This window comes from Actinia tenebrosa, unplaced genomic scaffold (genome assembly GCF_029948245.1).
Source record: "Actinia tenebrosa isolate PJP-AT-01 unplaced genomic scaffold, QUT_ActTen_1.0 PGA_scaffold9__36_contigs__length_13948895, whole genome shotgun sequence".
NCBI lineage: Eukaryota > Metazoa > Cnidaria > Anthozoa > Actiniaria > Actiniidae > Actinia > Actinia tenebrosa.
In genome coordinates this window covers 5,087,255-5,100,496 of record NW_028292586.1, presented here as the reverse complement: position 1 = coordinate 5,100,496, position 13,242 = coordinate 5,087,255, and the positions used below count along the sequence as shown (strand labels likewise).

Here is a 13,242-nt window from a genome sequence, read left to right as displayed (position 1 = left end):
GGTGTTACATGAACCCTGGTTGTTGTTTTTTTTTGTTTTTGTTTTTGTTTTTTGTTTTTTTTGTTTCAGATACAATTTTTTAAATGACCTCTATCATCAACTTTAACTTTTAAGTTCGTCCTTTTAAAATTTTCTTTCCTTTCCTTTCCTTCCCTTTCCTTCCTTTCCTTTCCTCTTTCACTTTTCCTTTCATTCAAATTTCTTTCATTTCTTTTCTTCCCATTAAATTTTTTTTCTATTTTTATGACTCGAAAATCTAAAAGAATCTAGAAAGTGTGGAAAGACATAAAAACGTCAAGGGTTATTAAATCAAATTTAAAAAGTCCATTTTTCGAAATTATAAAATGAAGATTCTTTTCCTGGAACATTGTTCAAAAAAAATTTTTTTATCATTATCTTTTTTTTTTTTCCTTTTTTTTTTTTAATTTTATTATTATTATTATTTTTTCATTGAAACACATTTGCTAAAAGGTATCGATAATATGAAGAAAATTAAACTAAACAAATAATGACTAATACCATTAACAGATAGATTGCAGTCAAGGTAAATAAAGTTACAGTAAAGAAGCTCAAAGTCAGCCGCTCTATTTATGGATAGCCTGATGGAAGCCATTATGGATTCTTTGTTAGCGATACTAGATCAATATAACCGTGATACCAATAACATTTTAGGTAAGAAAGATTATAAGGAGATTACTAGTAAAGAAATGGGGATCAAATAGAGTGTTTTAATTAGATGTAGGAAAAAATAATGTTAAAAGGAGCGTTAGTGGTACTTTGTGCACACTATTATAATGTCGGGGGGGTGGGGGGGGGGTAGGTAGAGGAAGCAAAGGAAAATTGACTAAATATTTCTATGGGTTCAAATATTTAAAACCTGCTAATAAATTAGATTAAATGGGATCACAAAAATTAAAAGGTTTCGGAAATTTTGCTTAATAAATTGAGTATCCCAAAAACGGAATTTGAAATTTAAGAAATGGAATCCGGAAGAAGGCGTTGGAAGACTTAGCGTATGTATCCAGTATGGGAATGTATAGGAAGAACACTCATAAGTTACAAATATGATCTCATAAGTTACACATGAAGAGTAAATGTTAGAGAATACTTATTTGCCTAGCCATTTTTAAGATCTTAAGCTAAATACATCATACAATGCTACGAGTTTAGTGCAAACATCTATAGACGGCTAGCCGCATATTATACTAAGAGTTTGAGTGTAAAATCTAAAACCAGTTTTGGCTGTAATTACAGAGTGGGACAAACACGAACGGAACCCTCAGATCCATGCTAGGTGAAAGCCCAAGATCGAATTGGAATTTAGAAATTAATTTTTGCGGAGGGAGGAAAACCGGAGAACCTGGAGAAAAACCCTCGAAGCACAGGAGAGAACCAACTAACAACTCTACTCACATACGAAACCGAGCAGGGCGGAGCTCGAACTCGGGTCGCATTGGTGAGAGACGACGCATAAGAAGCGCACGCCACCCGTGCTAACCACCCTCATTGCCGTGTAAAAGTACTTATAGCTATTTTTGAGCAGCCTGTGCATGACTTGGTCTTTGTAAAACTATAGACTAGCTTTCAATACTAGAAGTCTACTAGTATATGATCGTTGCAACCATTTTTACTTTTTCAGCTACAGAAAAAAATAGGTTTAGAGTACGCAGGTGTGAAGGCAAATCCAATTAGGAGTGCCCGAAGCACTTAACAAATGTGCTAGTATTACCTCACTGAATCTTACATCAACTACTCAACGATGATAACGATAAGAACAGAAACACGTGAGCTCACTTCAGCATCAACCTTCGGTACTGCGGCAATATTAATCCAATACACTCATATAACGTATGAGGAAAACAGATATGCACAAAGATATGTGTTTGAAAAGTCTTTTGGAGCAATATTCACTAAATTACAAACCTTTTTTCTGTTGGGAATGCACATAAAGTAGGATGTGAATTAAAACTTGTATTGAAAAGTTATAAAGAACTGAAATATTACGTTATATTGAGACCTTGTAGCAACTTTTGGTGCGGTATGGAAAACTGAAGGTAATTCGGTGAAAAATAGATGCAAAAAATCGTAAAGTGTATGTCAAAGCTTTTTTCCAACTAGACAATGTGGTATCTGGGGAAATGAGATCCTAAAGCAAAATTATTTTGGATGATTTATATAAAGGAATCTCTGAGAAAAGATTATGAGAAAAGGAAAGAACAAAAGAGGAAGGAAGGAAGGAAAATTAAACCTTCTTTAAGGAAACCGGTGTAAATCAGAATTAATATAAGTAGAATATATCTTTTCGAATTTCAAATGATTCCAAAAGAGAGATTATTTTGGATGCCATGAGCAAAGAAAATGGAGTAAAAAAGACAAAAAAGAAAGGAAGGAAGGAAGGAAAATTACTCTTTATTTTAAGAAGCCGAAGTAAAACAATAGTATAAGTAGAAGATATCTTTGCGATTTTAAATGGATTCCATAAGAGTAATGAATAAGATATCAATCCTTTGTTTAAGCAGAGAAATGGAGTGCACACAGATGTGAAGCGCTAATATCAGGCTGTTTGCACTTAGTATATTATGTACCTAGCATGGAAAAGCGAATATCTAGAAAAGGAGTTCCCTTAAATGCAGAAAAACTAAAAACTCAATCACAGTTACATTTAACGGTAGAGATTTTATGGTAATGACTTTGAATGGAAATTGAAGAAAGCGCGCAATAAAATATAGGTCATTTATCACAGTGTGCTTACGTCACTCACCATCTGTAGATCGTTTCAAAGGAGAACTAAAGACTTATTTATTTAGGCCCCGTCCACACGTATCCGCAAATTTTTTTTTGCGGATACGGGTTGCGTCCACACGTGTCCGGAAAATTTTGTGTCCGCTATCCGCAAATTTTACGAAAACGGATACGTGTGGACGGTGAAAACGGTTCGAAAACGATTCGAATGCGCTGCGTGTGGACGCAAACATTTTCGTATCCGCAAAAACTAATTTGCGGGTACAAAAATTTCCGGATACGTGTGGACGGGGCCTTAACTTATAAACCTCATATACGAACGTATCTGTGAATATTTATGCATATATATATTTTTATAAGTTTTTCCTTTTTATTTTTTGCCGCTTTCTGTAAGGGCATCAAGACCCAGTTGTGATGCCCTAGAACTGTCTTATTAGTAGTAGTAGCAGTTGTAGTAGACGGATTTAAATAGTAGTATTTATCTTACTAAAGTTCTCTTCAAAGTAGTATTTTAGTGCGGAAAAATTCAAGAAAAAAAATTAATTGAAAGCCCGTTGAAAGTTTAAACTAAACAAAAATAAAGTCAAAATAATTTTCAAACGATATATATAATTTAAGATTTTTGATGGTATAATGTGTGCATCATTTTCGGCGGAATAATCATTCGACTACTTATGGGTGTCCCTCTCAGTTCAATACTGGGACCACAAGAAAATAACCAATCAAATACGCAGCATTTATATGATTGATTTTCTAGTAAGTCTAAGTTAGAGTATGACAAAAAAAACTTACCGGGGGTCCTCTTGGTCCTTCTTCGCCTCTTTCTCCCTTAAAAAAAAACATACGATGGTCAATAGTGTATGGTAAAAATATTAGTACAACAAAAGACCCACAATAATAGTAGAAGCTCACTAAATTTCTTTCAGAGAGCCTTGATGGCGGGCTATTTAGAATAAACAATCAAGTAGTTCTAGATTAATTAGGGAATGTTTCCTATAAACCGTACCAAGGTCCATGTTTATGAGCAGGTATCCTTGAGGCGTGAGCAACTACTCGAATGCACATCACCGTGACCTTGGCAAAGCTATGTCTGGGAATCATTAAAAGGATGGACAGTAATCTCACGTGCTGTGTTTGATTGGAAGAATGTCAACTAATAAACATGTGCGCCGTGACCGTGCCTCTCTAAGTACTGATTATTAATAAAGTGGTAATATTAAATAAATGATAATATGGATACTTACTTTCAGCCCAGGGGGTCCTCGTAATTGTTCCTTATTCGTGACATGCTGCAAAAGATCATTCTTTAGGTCAGATTGGTAAACTTCATACAACATCAACAGTTATGTTTAGTGGGGCCAAGGACTCAAGATGGCGAGTTTTTTTTAATTTCGTCCACAAAATTAGACCCACAATGCTCCACGAGGTCGTTACTAGTCTAGTTTTTAAATTGGGATCGCGGAAAGGCAAAAACGCAACGGCTTGTTAGTTAGTTGACTAGTCGGGATAAGGTTCTTTTTTTAAGCAAGGGATCGATGATATTCTCAAGTTTTGCAGATAAAAAATAATACTCAATGCGAATACACGAATTCTGAAATGGGAAACATTATGCTCAGAGTAAAAGAGTTGAGAAATAGTCAACATTTCGCGCGTTTTTGTTAAATCATAGATTTACGCGGGAGGTGGAGAAGCGCGGGAAAAGCCTCTAAGGCTCGCGCACCGAAGCCACGTTAATAAACCAATCAGTGGAGCGCGCAATACATTGTAGCTATATGTTATGACTGAACTCACAGAAAGCATTTGTACACCTTCATATTTCATTAGTTTATTTGACATCGAGACGAGTTCCTGTTGAAATCAAATGTCACACGGTCAATGTCAAAAAATTAAATGAAACCAAAAATGATTGCGACGTACTCCTGTCTCTTTCCCTTTAATTTTCATCGGACCCTACAACAACCTCTGGGGTGAAAAAGTCAGGGCATAGATTGCATTGGGATCTATTATTATTATTATCATTATTATTACTATTATTATTAATATTACTATTATCATTGGAACTTTAGTAGATTTGGAGCGAGTGTATTTCTATTTATATTAAGAAATGCATAGACTATTAAGGTTTATTTAAATAAAATTATTATTACTATCATTATTATTATTATATTCATAATCTCTGATTTTTTATTGTTTTATAATTATAGCAATATTCTTATCACATCTCATATTGTAGTTAATTATTAGTTAATTATTATTGTCAATAAAGTTTATTATTATTATTATTATTATAGTACACTCAACAAAATTACTCGACTCTGATTGGTCGAGAGGAGTACAATTATACCGTTAATTGTACTCCGTTGGAGTACCGAATTAAGTCGCTATGGCAACACGGCCAAAATAATGTCAAAACAATTATTTTCTATCATTTCGTACTTAAAAAACATAAATAAAATTTTAAAGCCGTAAGAACTAATCTTTTTTATGCATTTCAGTTGCGCGATGGACTGAAAATCGGCCGCCAAATAGATAAAGATGAACGGCGTCGCTTCGCATTTTTTACTGAAATTTTGTTGAGTGAACTATAAACAAAAAATCGCACGATCTTCTCGTACAATTTGGAATTAATAGACACTCGTAATGCTTTGAAAGTTCTTGTAATTGCACTCGCCTTTAGGCGAGTGCAATTACAAGAACTTTCAAAACATTACTCGTGTCTATTAATTTCCAAATTGTACTCGAGATCGTGCGATTTCCTATACTTATTATCATTATTATAATTATACAGCTTCAAGACAAGACACGCAGTAATTCTGCCAAATAAGGATTCGAAGAAAGTAACGTTTTGCGCTTACTTTTTCAAGTATATGTATTCTATGTTCCATGTCTCTCCATTCTTTGTTGCAGTGAAGGCATACTGTAATGAACAGAATAGATCCCTACTACGTAAAGTATACATTACATTTTATGCAGATGAAACTTTGTACAAACATTGCCCGTCATAGGACATCTACTCATTTTCAAGCCTAACTGCCTAACATTCAGTCATTAATATTAACAGGCCTCACCTTCACATTCTTTCCCCTTCATAGAGTAACCTTCTCTACAAGCACAGTGGTAGCTGCCATAAGAGTTGACACACTTCTGACCACATCCTCCGTTATTCTCTGAACACTCATCACGATCTACAGAAAACAAGCTCAGCAATAAGATGTTTTTATGATAATTTCAAGGGTACATTGGCAAAGTATTTCAGATCTCTCCAGCTTGTGTATAATGTTGTCCCATTTCATTTTCTATTTTTTCAGAATAAGATTCTTTGTTTTTGTTGTTTGTTTTTTTTTTTGTTTTTGTTTTTTGTTTTTTTTCTTTCTTTTTTTTTTTTTTTTTTTTTAAATAAGATTCTTTGTTTGAGTAGCATTTATCTTCTCATTCTAATAAGATTTTTAAGGGGTCTGATAAGGTTTTTCTAAGTTTGATAAACGTGATGCATTATTGTCTAGCTCTATTACAATTTCTAAGTTTGATAAACGTGATGCATTATTGTCTAGCTCTATTACAAACAACACCATATACGTCATGATGAATAAAACATTTTTGTAAGACACCCCAAGCTAGGCCACAATGCACCATGTTTGCTATTCCAGAAATGTTCTATGGTAAAACGTTACGCCAAAGCTGAAACGTCACATGATGTAACAATGCATCATGGGACGTCTTTGGTAAAGGCGACCCGGCATCTTTCACAGATTCAAAGGACAAACATATCTGTACTCACCTTTGCTACAGTCCGACCCAGTCCATCCTTCAGCACATGTGCACGAGTTAGGCCCGGTGCATTTTCCATTGTTTTTACAAGGTCGTGTGCAAGTTGCTGTAAATCAAACAGTAAAGCAATTACATTTGATATGAATGTAAAAAGTCAAGGCAAATGACAGGGTCACGGTAAAGAGCAAATGGTGCATTTTCCATTGGTTTTACAAGGTTGAGTGCACGTTGCTGTAAATCAATCAGTAAAGCAATTACATTTAATATGAATTTAAATCTTCATCAAGGCAAGCGACAGGGTCACGGTACAGAGCAAATAGCTTCCGTTCCTTTAGTAATACACCCTAATAGACCGTTTTCTCAAGGTTGCTTGCACATCCAAATTTAAGAAACTTGACAGGCCATGATACCAGAACAGGAGCTTTATAATGAGAATTATCATACACCTCTATGAGATTTTTCGATAGGAATTCAAAAAATCGATTATTCTTATAAAACGGGCTTCTCAATTTACTGAATTTGCGTTTTTCAGTTTTGTGGCCCGTCAAGTTGGCGGGATGCTCACGCAATCTCGAGAAAACGGTCTATAGATCTCTTGTTTTCTCTTCTCAAACCACGTGTCATTCTCATGAAAATAATATTCTTTGTTTGGGTTGCACCCATATCTATGTGTCTTCCCATGCGCAAAAACAAAGAAATGATGCTCTAGGGAATGACACGTGGTCTGAAATGGGAAAACATTACGCCCAACCTAAGGTGTCACATGGATACGGTGCTTCTAATATTCATCGCGGAAAATATTATTCTTTGTTTGGGTTATACCCATATCCATGTGTCTTCTCATGTGCAAAAACAAAGAAATGATACTCTAGGGAATGACACGTGGTCTGAAATGGGAAAACATTACGCCCAACCTAAGGTGACACATGGATACGGTGCTTCTAATATTCATCGCGGAAAATATTATTCTTTGTTTGGGTAATACCCATATCCATGTGTCTTCTCATGTGCAAAAACAAAGAAATGACACCCTAGGGAATGACACGTGGTCTGAAATGGGAAAACATTTTACCCAACCTAAGGTAACACATGGATACGGTGCTTCTAATATTCATCGCGGAAAATATTATTCTTTGTTTGGGTTGCACCCATATCCATGTGTCTTCTCATGTGCAAAAACAAAGAAATGATACTCTAGGGAATGACATGTGGTCTGAAATGGGAAAAAACATTACACCCAACCTAAGGTGACACATGAATACGGTGCGTCTAATATTCATCGCGGAACTACTGAGTGGTTTCTTACCAATCTCACAGTTGTTACTGCCACGTATTCTTGTCCAGCCAGGACAACATGTATACATAGTTATAGTCTCAAGTTTGCTTGTCCTGACTTTTCTGAATTTCTTTGTATAAGTTGTGCTGTAAAAAAATATAGAAATCCATTTATAAATGTTGTAACTGATGAATATTATTGAAATATGATGGCAGGTGTTAGTGTTTGGCACAAGAAAACGGTGGGGAGAGTTATCATAAGTGCTGCATTAGTAGCGCACGTTTCCCATGCTTCACACATGATAATCAAAATGACATTAACATTGATAACAATTAAATCAATGATTATGATGATAATGATGATGTTAATGATGATGTTAGTTGATGATGTTGATGATGCTGATGACGATGTTGATGATGATAATGATGATGTTAGTTGTTGATGATGTTGATGATGTTGATGATGCTGATGATGATGTTAGTTGATGATAATATTGATGATGATGATGACATTGATGATGCTAGTTGATGATGATGTTCATGATGGTGTTCATTATAAAGATGACGATAACGACGACGATGATTATGATGTTGCTGATGATGATTATGCAGATGTTGATAATGATGATTATGCTGATGTTGATGATGATGATGATAACGATGATGTTAATGATGATAAAAATGTTTCAATCATCCCCCCGTGAGAAAAAGCGCATCTCGAGTCATAACGATCAATTCCCCAGGTCAAGGAGAATAGTTTCATGCGTTCTTCGGTTTTCTGTTTTCTCGACATTCCACCCCTGATGGAAAACAATAACCTAAAAGATCTCTTGTTGACACGACTGAGTTGTAAATATTTCACCTCCACATACCATCAACAAAGAAACTCAACCCACCCAGACAAAACAAGTAAACTAGCAAACAATTTCAACATTGATCATTCTACACATACAAGGTCGGATGGCCAACTCATTAGGCTTCATTGCCGTCTGTTTAAACGAGGTGATAATTCAATCAACGGTAATTACTATAATTACGAGACAACTAGACAACCTAAATTGATAGTGGCCCAGAAAGAATTCTTCGCCGTCCAATCTACCCCAAAAAATGTTGCAAGGGATTGTCTTCGTATCAAACAGGATTACGAATAATCTGATAAATTTTCCGCAAAGGTTTTGATGTCAACCTCAAAAATTTGCTAATGGAAAACTATGAACAAACAAACCGTTAGGAAAAAGCTCTTTTGATTACACTCACTTCAATGACTTTATGACTTATTTCCCAGACACCTTCATGCCAGTGTCAGACGTTAAGAGCATATCAAATATTGAGAAGCCGATTAATATTTACGATGTACTTTTAATTATAATTGTCTACGACATAAAGCTAATTATTTGGTTATTTCTGTTATTTCTAATCATTACAAAGAAATTCGATGGACAAGGTGTTATAGCATTTACGATCATATAATTAATTCTACTTGAATTAATTGATTTTGAAACTAATCAAGGTCATTATAACAAATCCAAGACTTAAATATGCACTCGATATAGGTATCAATTAATCTTGCTGTTATCTCGACCTACCTGTAGGAAGAACAGACGCGACTGGACCAATTGCTGCAGGGCTGCAGAATTGGCTTGTAGACGGGTTCAAAGAACAGTTTCGTAGTCAGTGAATATTTTACCTGCGACCTTTTTCTGACACATACATTAACCCTGTAAATAAGGACAATTACCAAGACCTCGTTAGACTAATGACACGAAATTTCAGGGCAAAGCTCCGTACAAAAATTTCAAGAATTTTTCTTTAAATCCAACTTTTTGTGTGAATCTTTTTTATTTGATGCTGAAGTTAAGGAGGTCCAATTTGTTGCGTCCTACATGTTGTGTTCGTGACGGCTCGCACCAGGTGCGCACAGCAGAGTAAACTAGCTGACTATAATAATACAAGGGATGATTTAAGATGAATCGTGTGTAACTTACCCTGGGCCAGATAGCGTGTCTTGTTCATCTGCAGACTCCACGCACGAAAATCCCCGAAGAAAACAACACAGGAACAAAATTCCAACGACTAACTTTATGCTCGCCATGGTTCAGTTTTTGAAGGTACAAAAATATGAAAATATACGGATCTGTGTTTCTAAGCGCAACGGTGGCCGACTCAAGACGCCGATGTACCCAAGCGCGACATAAAAGATCATTTCAATGTGATGCTTCAATAATTACACTCCCATCTTTTGACAGGTTGAGAACAAAGAAACCGCAGGTTGTCCGGTCGAGGTTCGAGCTGTAAAACAGCGCGCTATCAAAGCTCTCGCAGTTATCATTAACGCCGGATATTTATACCTGGAAAAATATCTCCATGGGTGATTTCTGTGTATACAGTCGTAAACTCCATATATTGGGGCGATGGAAGAAGAGAGGGTCAAGAATACGAAAAAGTTAGATAAACACGCCACACTATGGGGGGTGGAGAGGGGGGGACGGAATAACTACGTCCCACTACATATTGACATGAATGGCATGCAGCAAAGAAAGGATAAGAGGTACCGGAAAAATAAACTACGCTTCTTGCTTTTTATGGACTCTTTAGGCAGGAAAAGAGATATTTGTTGACTGTTCAGCTTCAAATCGAGCCGTCCCACAGTAATAGGCCTACCACAGTTAATCTACCATTACCAAGAGATAAGATCTTATCTGATACAGACTGTAAGAGTATCTTTTCATAGAAGAAATAAAGCAAAATGAAAGGAAAGAAGTGCATGGTTTTGTCCATCAAATCTGAAGGCCAAGTCACATGACCTTTGAAGAGTCATCTTCCTGTAAACACGTGTGTATTATGTTCGACATCAAGAAAAAAATTCTTTTGATATTTAATGCAATTTATGAGCTATTTCCTCCACTTTGGATACGATTCCATCAAGTATTCCAGTTTAAGATTTAATTGACGGAATTTCATTGATTGCTATATGACGTCATCACGGTCGCGTTCAATCCTGAACACCTCACGTTATGGAAGCAACTCCCCCCCAAACAAATGTGTCACTTAATTCAAGACAGAAGCATCTATAATTTTGCCGTTTAGAAACTAACCATAGTCCTTCAAACCTTCAAATTTTATCGATACCCTGAAACCCCCTTTGTGATGATCTAAGTCGTGCAGAGCATGGCTAAGTCACAGATCGATCCCTGAAACAACCTCCGGGCTGATCTAAGTTAGGGCATGGCTAAGTCACAGATCGATCCCTGAAACAACCTCTGGGCTGGTCTAAGTCAGGGCATGGCTAATTCACTCATGGAATTCAGCTTGTTGAGTTTGGTTTTGCGTAGGGAGGAAAACCAGAAAATCCAGAGAAAAACCCTCGAAACAAGGGAGAGACCTCACTTATAAGGTTACATTTTTACTTTGTGGCTTTGTTTAGATCATTTTGAAAGAGAAATTCAAGAATATAATTTTATAATAGGCTTTTGCAGATGAACAGATGGTAGAGGTTAAACAGAGGTCAAAGTTCAAGCCTAAGCTCAATAATTAGCCATGCTATCTATAAGCAAGGTATATAATATGCCTAATCTTAAAAGAATTGAATGGATTATCACTAAATCTACTATCCTATGTTTTGTCCTTGATAATCCCCATAAGGTAAGATCAATACTGATAATATATCATAAAATGCTCAACTATTGCATAAGGCAAGAGATTTGTATCAAAACTCTCCAAAAGAGTAGGGATGTTGTTAGAAATACTCATACTGCCGTAACAGAAAAACTTTCTTAAAACTCTACATACTAGCTTACAGTATACAACTGCAAGCTAGTATGCAAGTGCAATGATTGAAGAATCTTATATCTAAGAATATTATGACATCAACCCACAGGATAACACTAGAAATGCAAACCCTTTCTGCTAAATTCCAATCTCCTTCTAAGGGAATGTATGGTTATTTTCTGAAAGCAAGTAAGTTCCCTTTCATATCAATCAATCCCTATACCCTCCTCCCTTGAGAGGTATGCAAATAATTTCTTAACCTGCAGAATATATATGTGCATGCTTGATCCTCAAAAACAAATCTGACACTTGAAAGATAAACAAAGTACTTACGATTATGAAGGTTTCTTTTTTTCTCCTCGTTAGTTTGATGATTTTCTCCCTTTATGTGTCCATCATAGTAAAACTCTATTAAAGGTTCATCACAATGAAATGCCAGAGAACTTTTCTAAGTAAGTGAACATAATGCATTGTGGTCAGCTAGCTTCGATGTAAACTTATTTCATTCATCATGCCTGATATGATGTTGTTTGTGCCCAAGCTACACCACAATGCATTGTGTTTATAGAAATCAAAAAAGGTCTTTGGCATAGGGTTGAGAGTAAAATTAGGTTTGAATTTCATGAAGGGGGGCACTTGGCCTGGTTTAATAGAGACCCCAAAATCTTGACACCTAAGATGAACTAAGATACTTGAATAAATGAGGTGGAATACATGCCTTTTTGCTCTCACAAAAATAGAAGAACAATAAAATCATGTGATAAGGGGTTTGCGTGCCGCTCAGGGGGGGGGGGGGGGGTACTCTTGCCTGTTTAGGGTAGAGATGTGCTGCTGAGCACTCTGAACCCTGACCCTGTTCCAGAGTAAATTCGCTGAAATTGATACCCTGTTCCAGAGCAAGATCGCTGAAAACTCTTCTGGTAGTGCGAAAATAGATACCCTGTTCCCTATTCTCGGATTAAATTCTGAGTATCTATGCTTGACACTAACCTTCGATAGGAATCTCTTGGTTGGGCTTTCTGGGTGGTTCTCAACTCCATCTTGAATGACCTTGCCTTAAAATAAATGAATAACAAGTGAACCTTATTATTTGAGTGATATCTAGTACGAAACAAATAATGAATATTGTATTTTAGTTAAAATGTCAATATAACTGTGCAATTTTCCCAAACGCCCTACAAAGTTTGCCACGATCCACATGAAGTAGATGAAGAAGACTCACAAGTCTTTACAAGAGTTGAATTTTTGGATGCTTTTCGAGCTGAATAAAAAATTTTGTAGTCCACAAGGAATGAATTCTTAAGTTTTCTATCGGTTAATAAACAATTCAAATCATTTCCATACCTCTGATTACCAAACAAAGGATTTAAAATCCCGAACCACTTCTTGTTGTTTTGCTCGAGTTGTTTTATATTCCGCGCCATCCTTACATACGGGAATTTGGAAATGACGTCACGGGATATTAAAAAAGCCACAGGACGCCCAAGCAACGGTTCGGTATCGGTGTTAAATTTTCCATTGCAAAGATATTAATCTTTAAGAAAATCTTGAATATAATATTATTAAAAGAATTGAAGTAACCTCAAAGAATTTTAGCTCTATTATAGTTAAAAAAAGAATACTGCATTTTTTAATTAATATATTTTCTTCCCCTCTTAAAGAATCGGGGGAAATTATGATCCTTGATTC

The 13,242-nt window shown here is 35.9% G+C and overlaps 1 protein-coding gene and 1 long non-coding RNA gene across 3 annotated transcripts in view; both read right to left on the bottom strand.

Moving 5' to 3' along the window:
• Window positions 1-9,977, bottom strand: part of LOC116292997 (epidermal growth factor-like protein 7) — a 53,496-nt gene extending 43,519 nt beyond the window's left edge. Inside the window, exons 1-9 of one of the 2 annotated variants that reach the window (XM_089024701.1) lie at window positions 9,771-9,977; window positions 9,372-9,503; window positions 7,817-7,932; window positions 6,521-6,616; window positions 5,811-5,927; window positions 5,598-5,659; window positions 4,534-4,590; window positions 3,987-4,031; window positions 3,535-3,570 (exon numbers count right to left, since the gene is read on the bottom strand). In XM_089024701.1, coding sequence (XP_088880827.1) covers window positions 3,535-3,570; window positions 3,987-4,031; window positions 4,534-4,590; window positions 5,598-5,659; window positions 5,811-5,927; window positions 6,521-6,616; window positions 7,817-7,932; window positions 9,372-9,503; window positions 9,771-9,877 — 768 coding nt within the window. In that variant the 5' untranslated portion in view covers window positions 9,878-9,977. The remainder of the gene's footprint in view (window positions 1-3,534; window positions 3,571-3,986; window positions 4,032-4,533; window positions 4,591-5,597; window positions 5,660-5,810; window positions 5,928-6,520; window positions 6,617-7,816; window positions 7,933-9,371; window positions 9,504-9,770) is intronic. The other variant, XM_089024700.1, reaches the window with a different exon arrangement.
• Window positions 9,978-11,851: 1,874 nt separating this feature from the next.
• LOC148904581 (uncharacterized) lies at window positions 11,852-12,972 on the bottom strand. Its single transcript, XR_016118812.1, has 3 exons — window positions 12,898-12,972; window positions 12,544-12,608; window positions 11,852-12,001 (listed from the first exon to the last, which is right to left on the bottom strand). It is a non-coding gene; the product is annotated as an uncharacterized LOC148904581 (long non-coding RNA).
• Window positions 12,973-13,242: the final 270 nt, after the last annotated feature.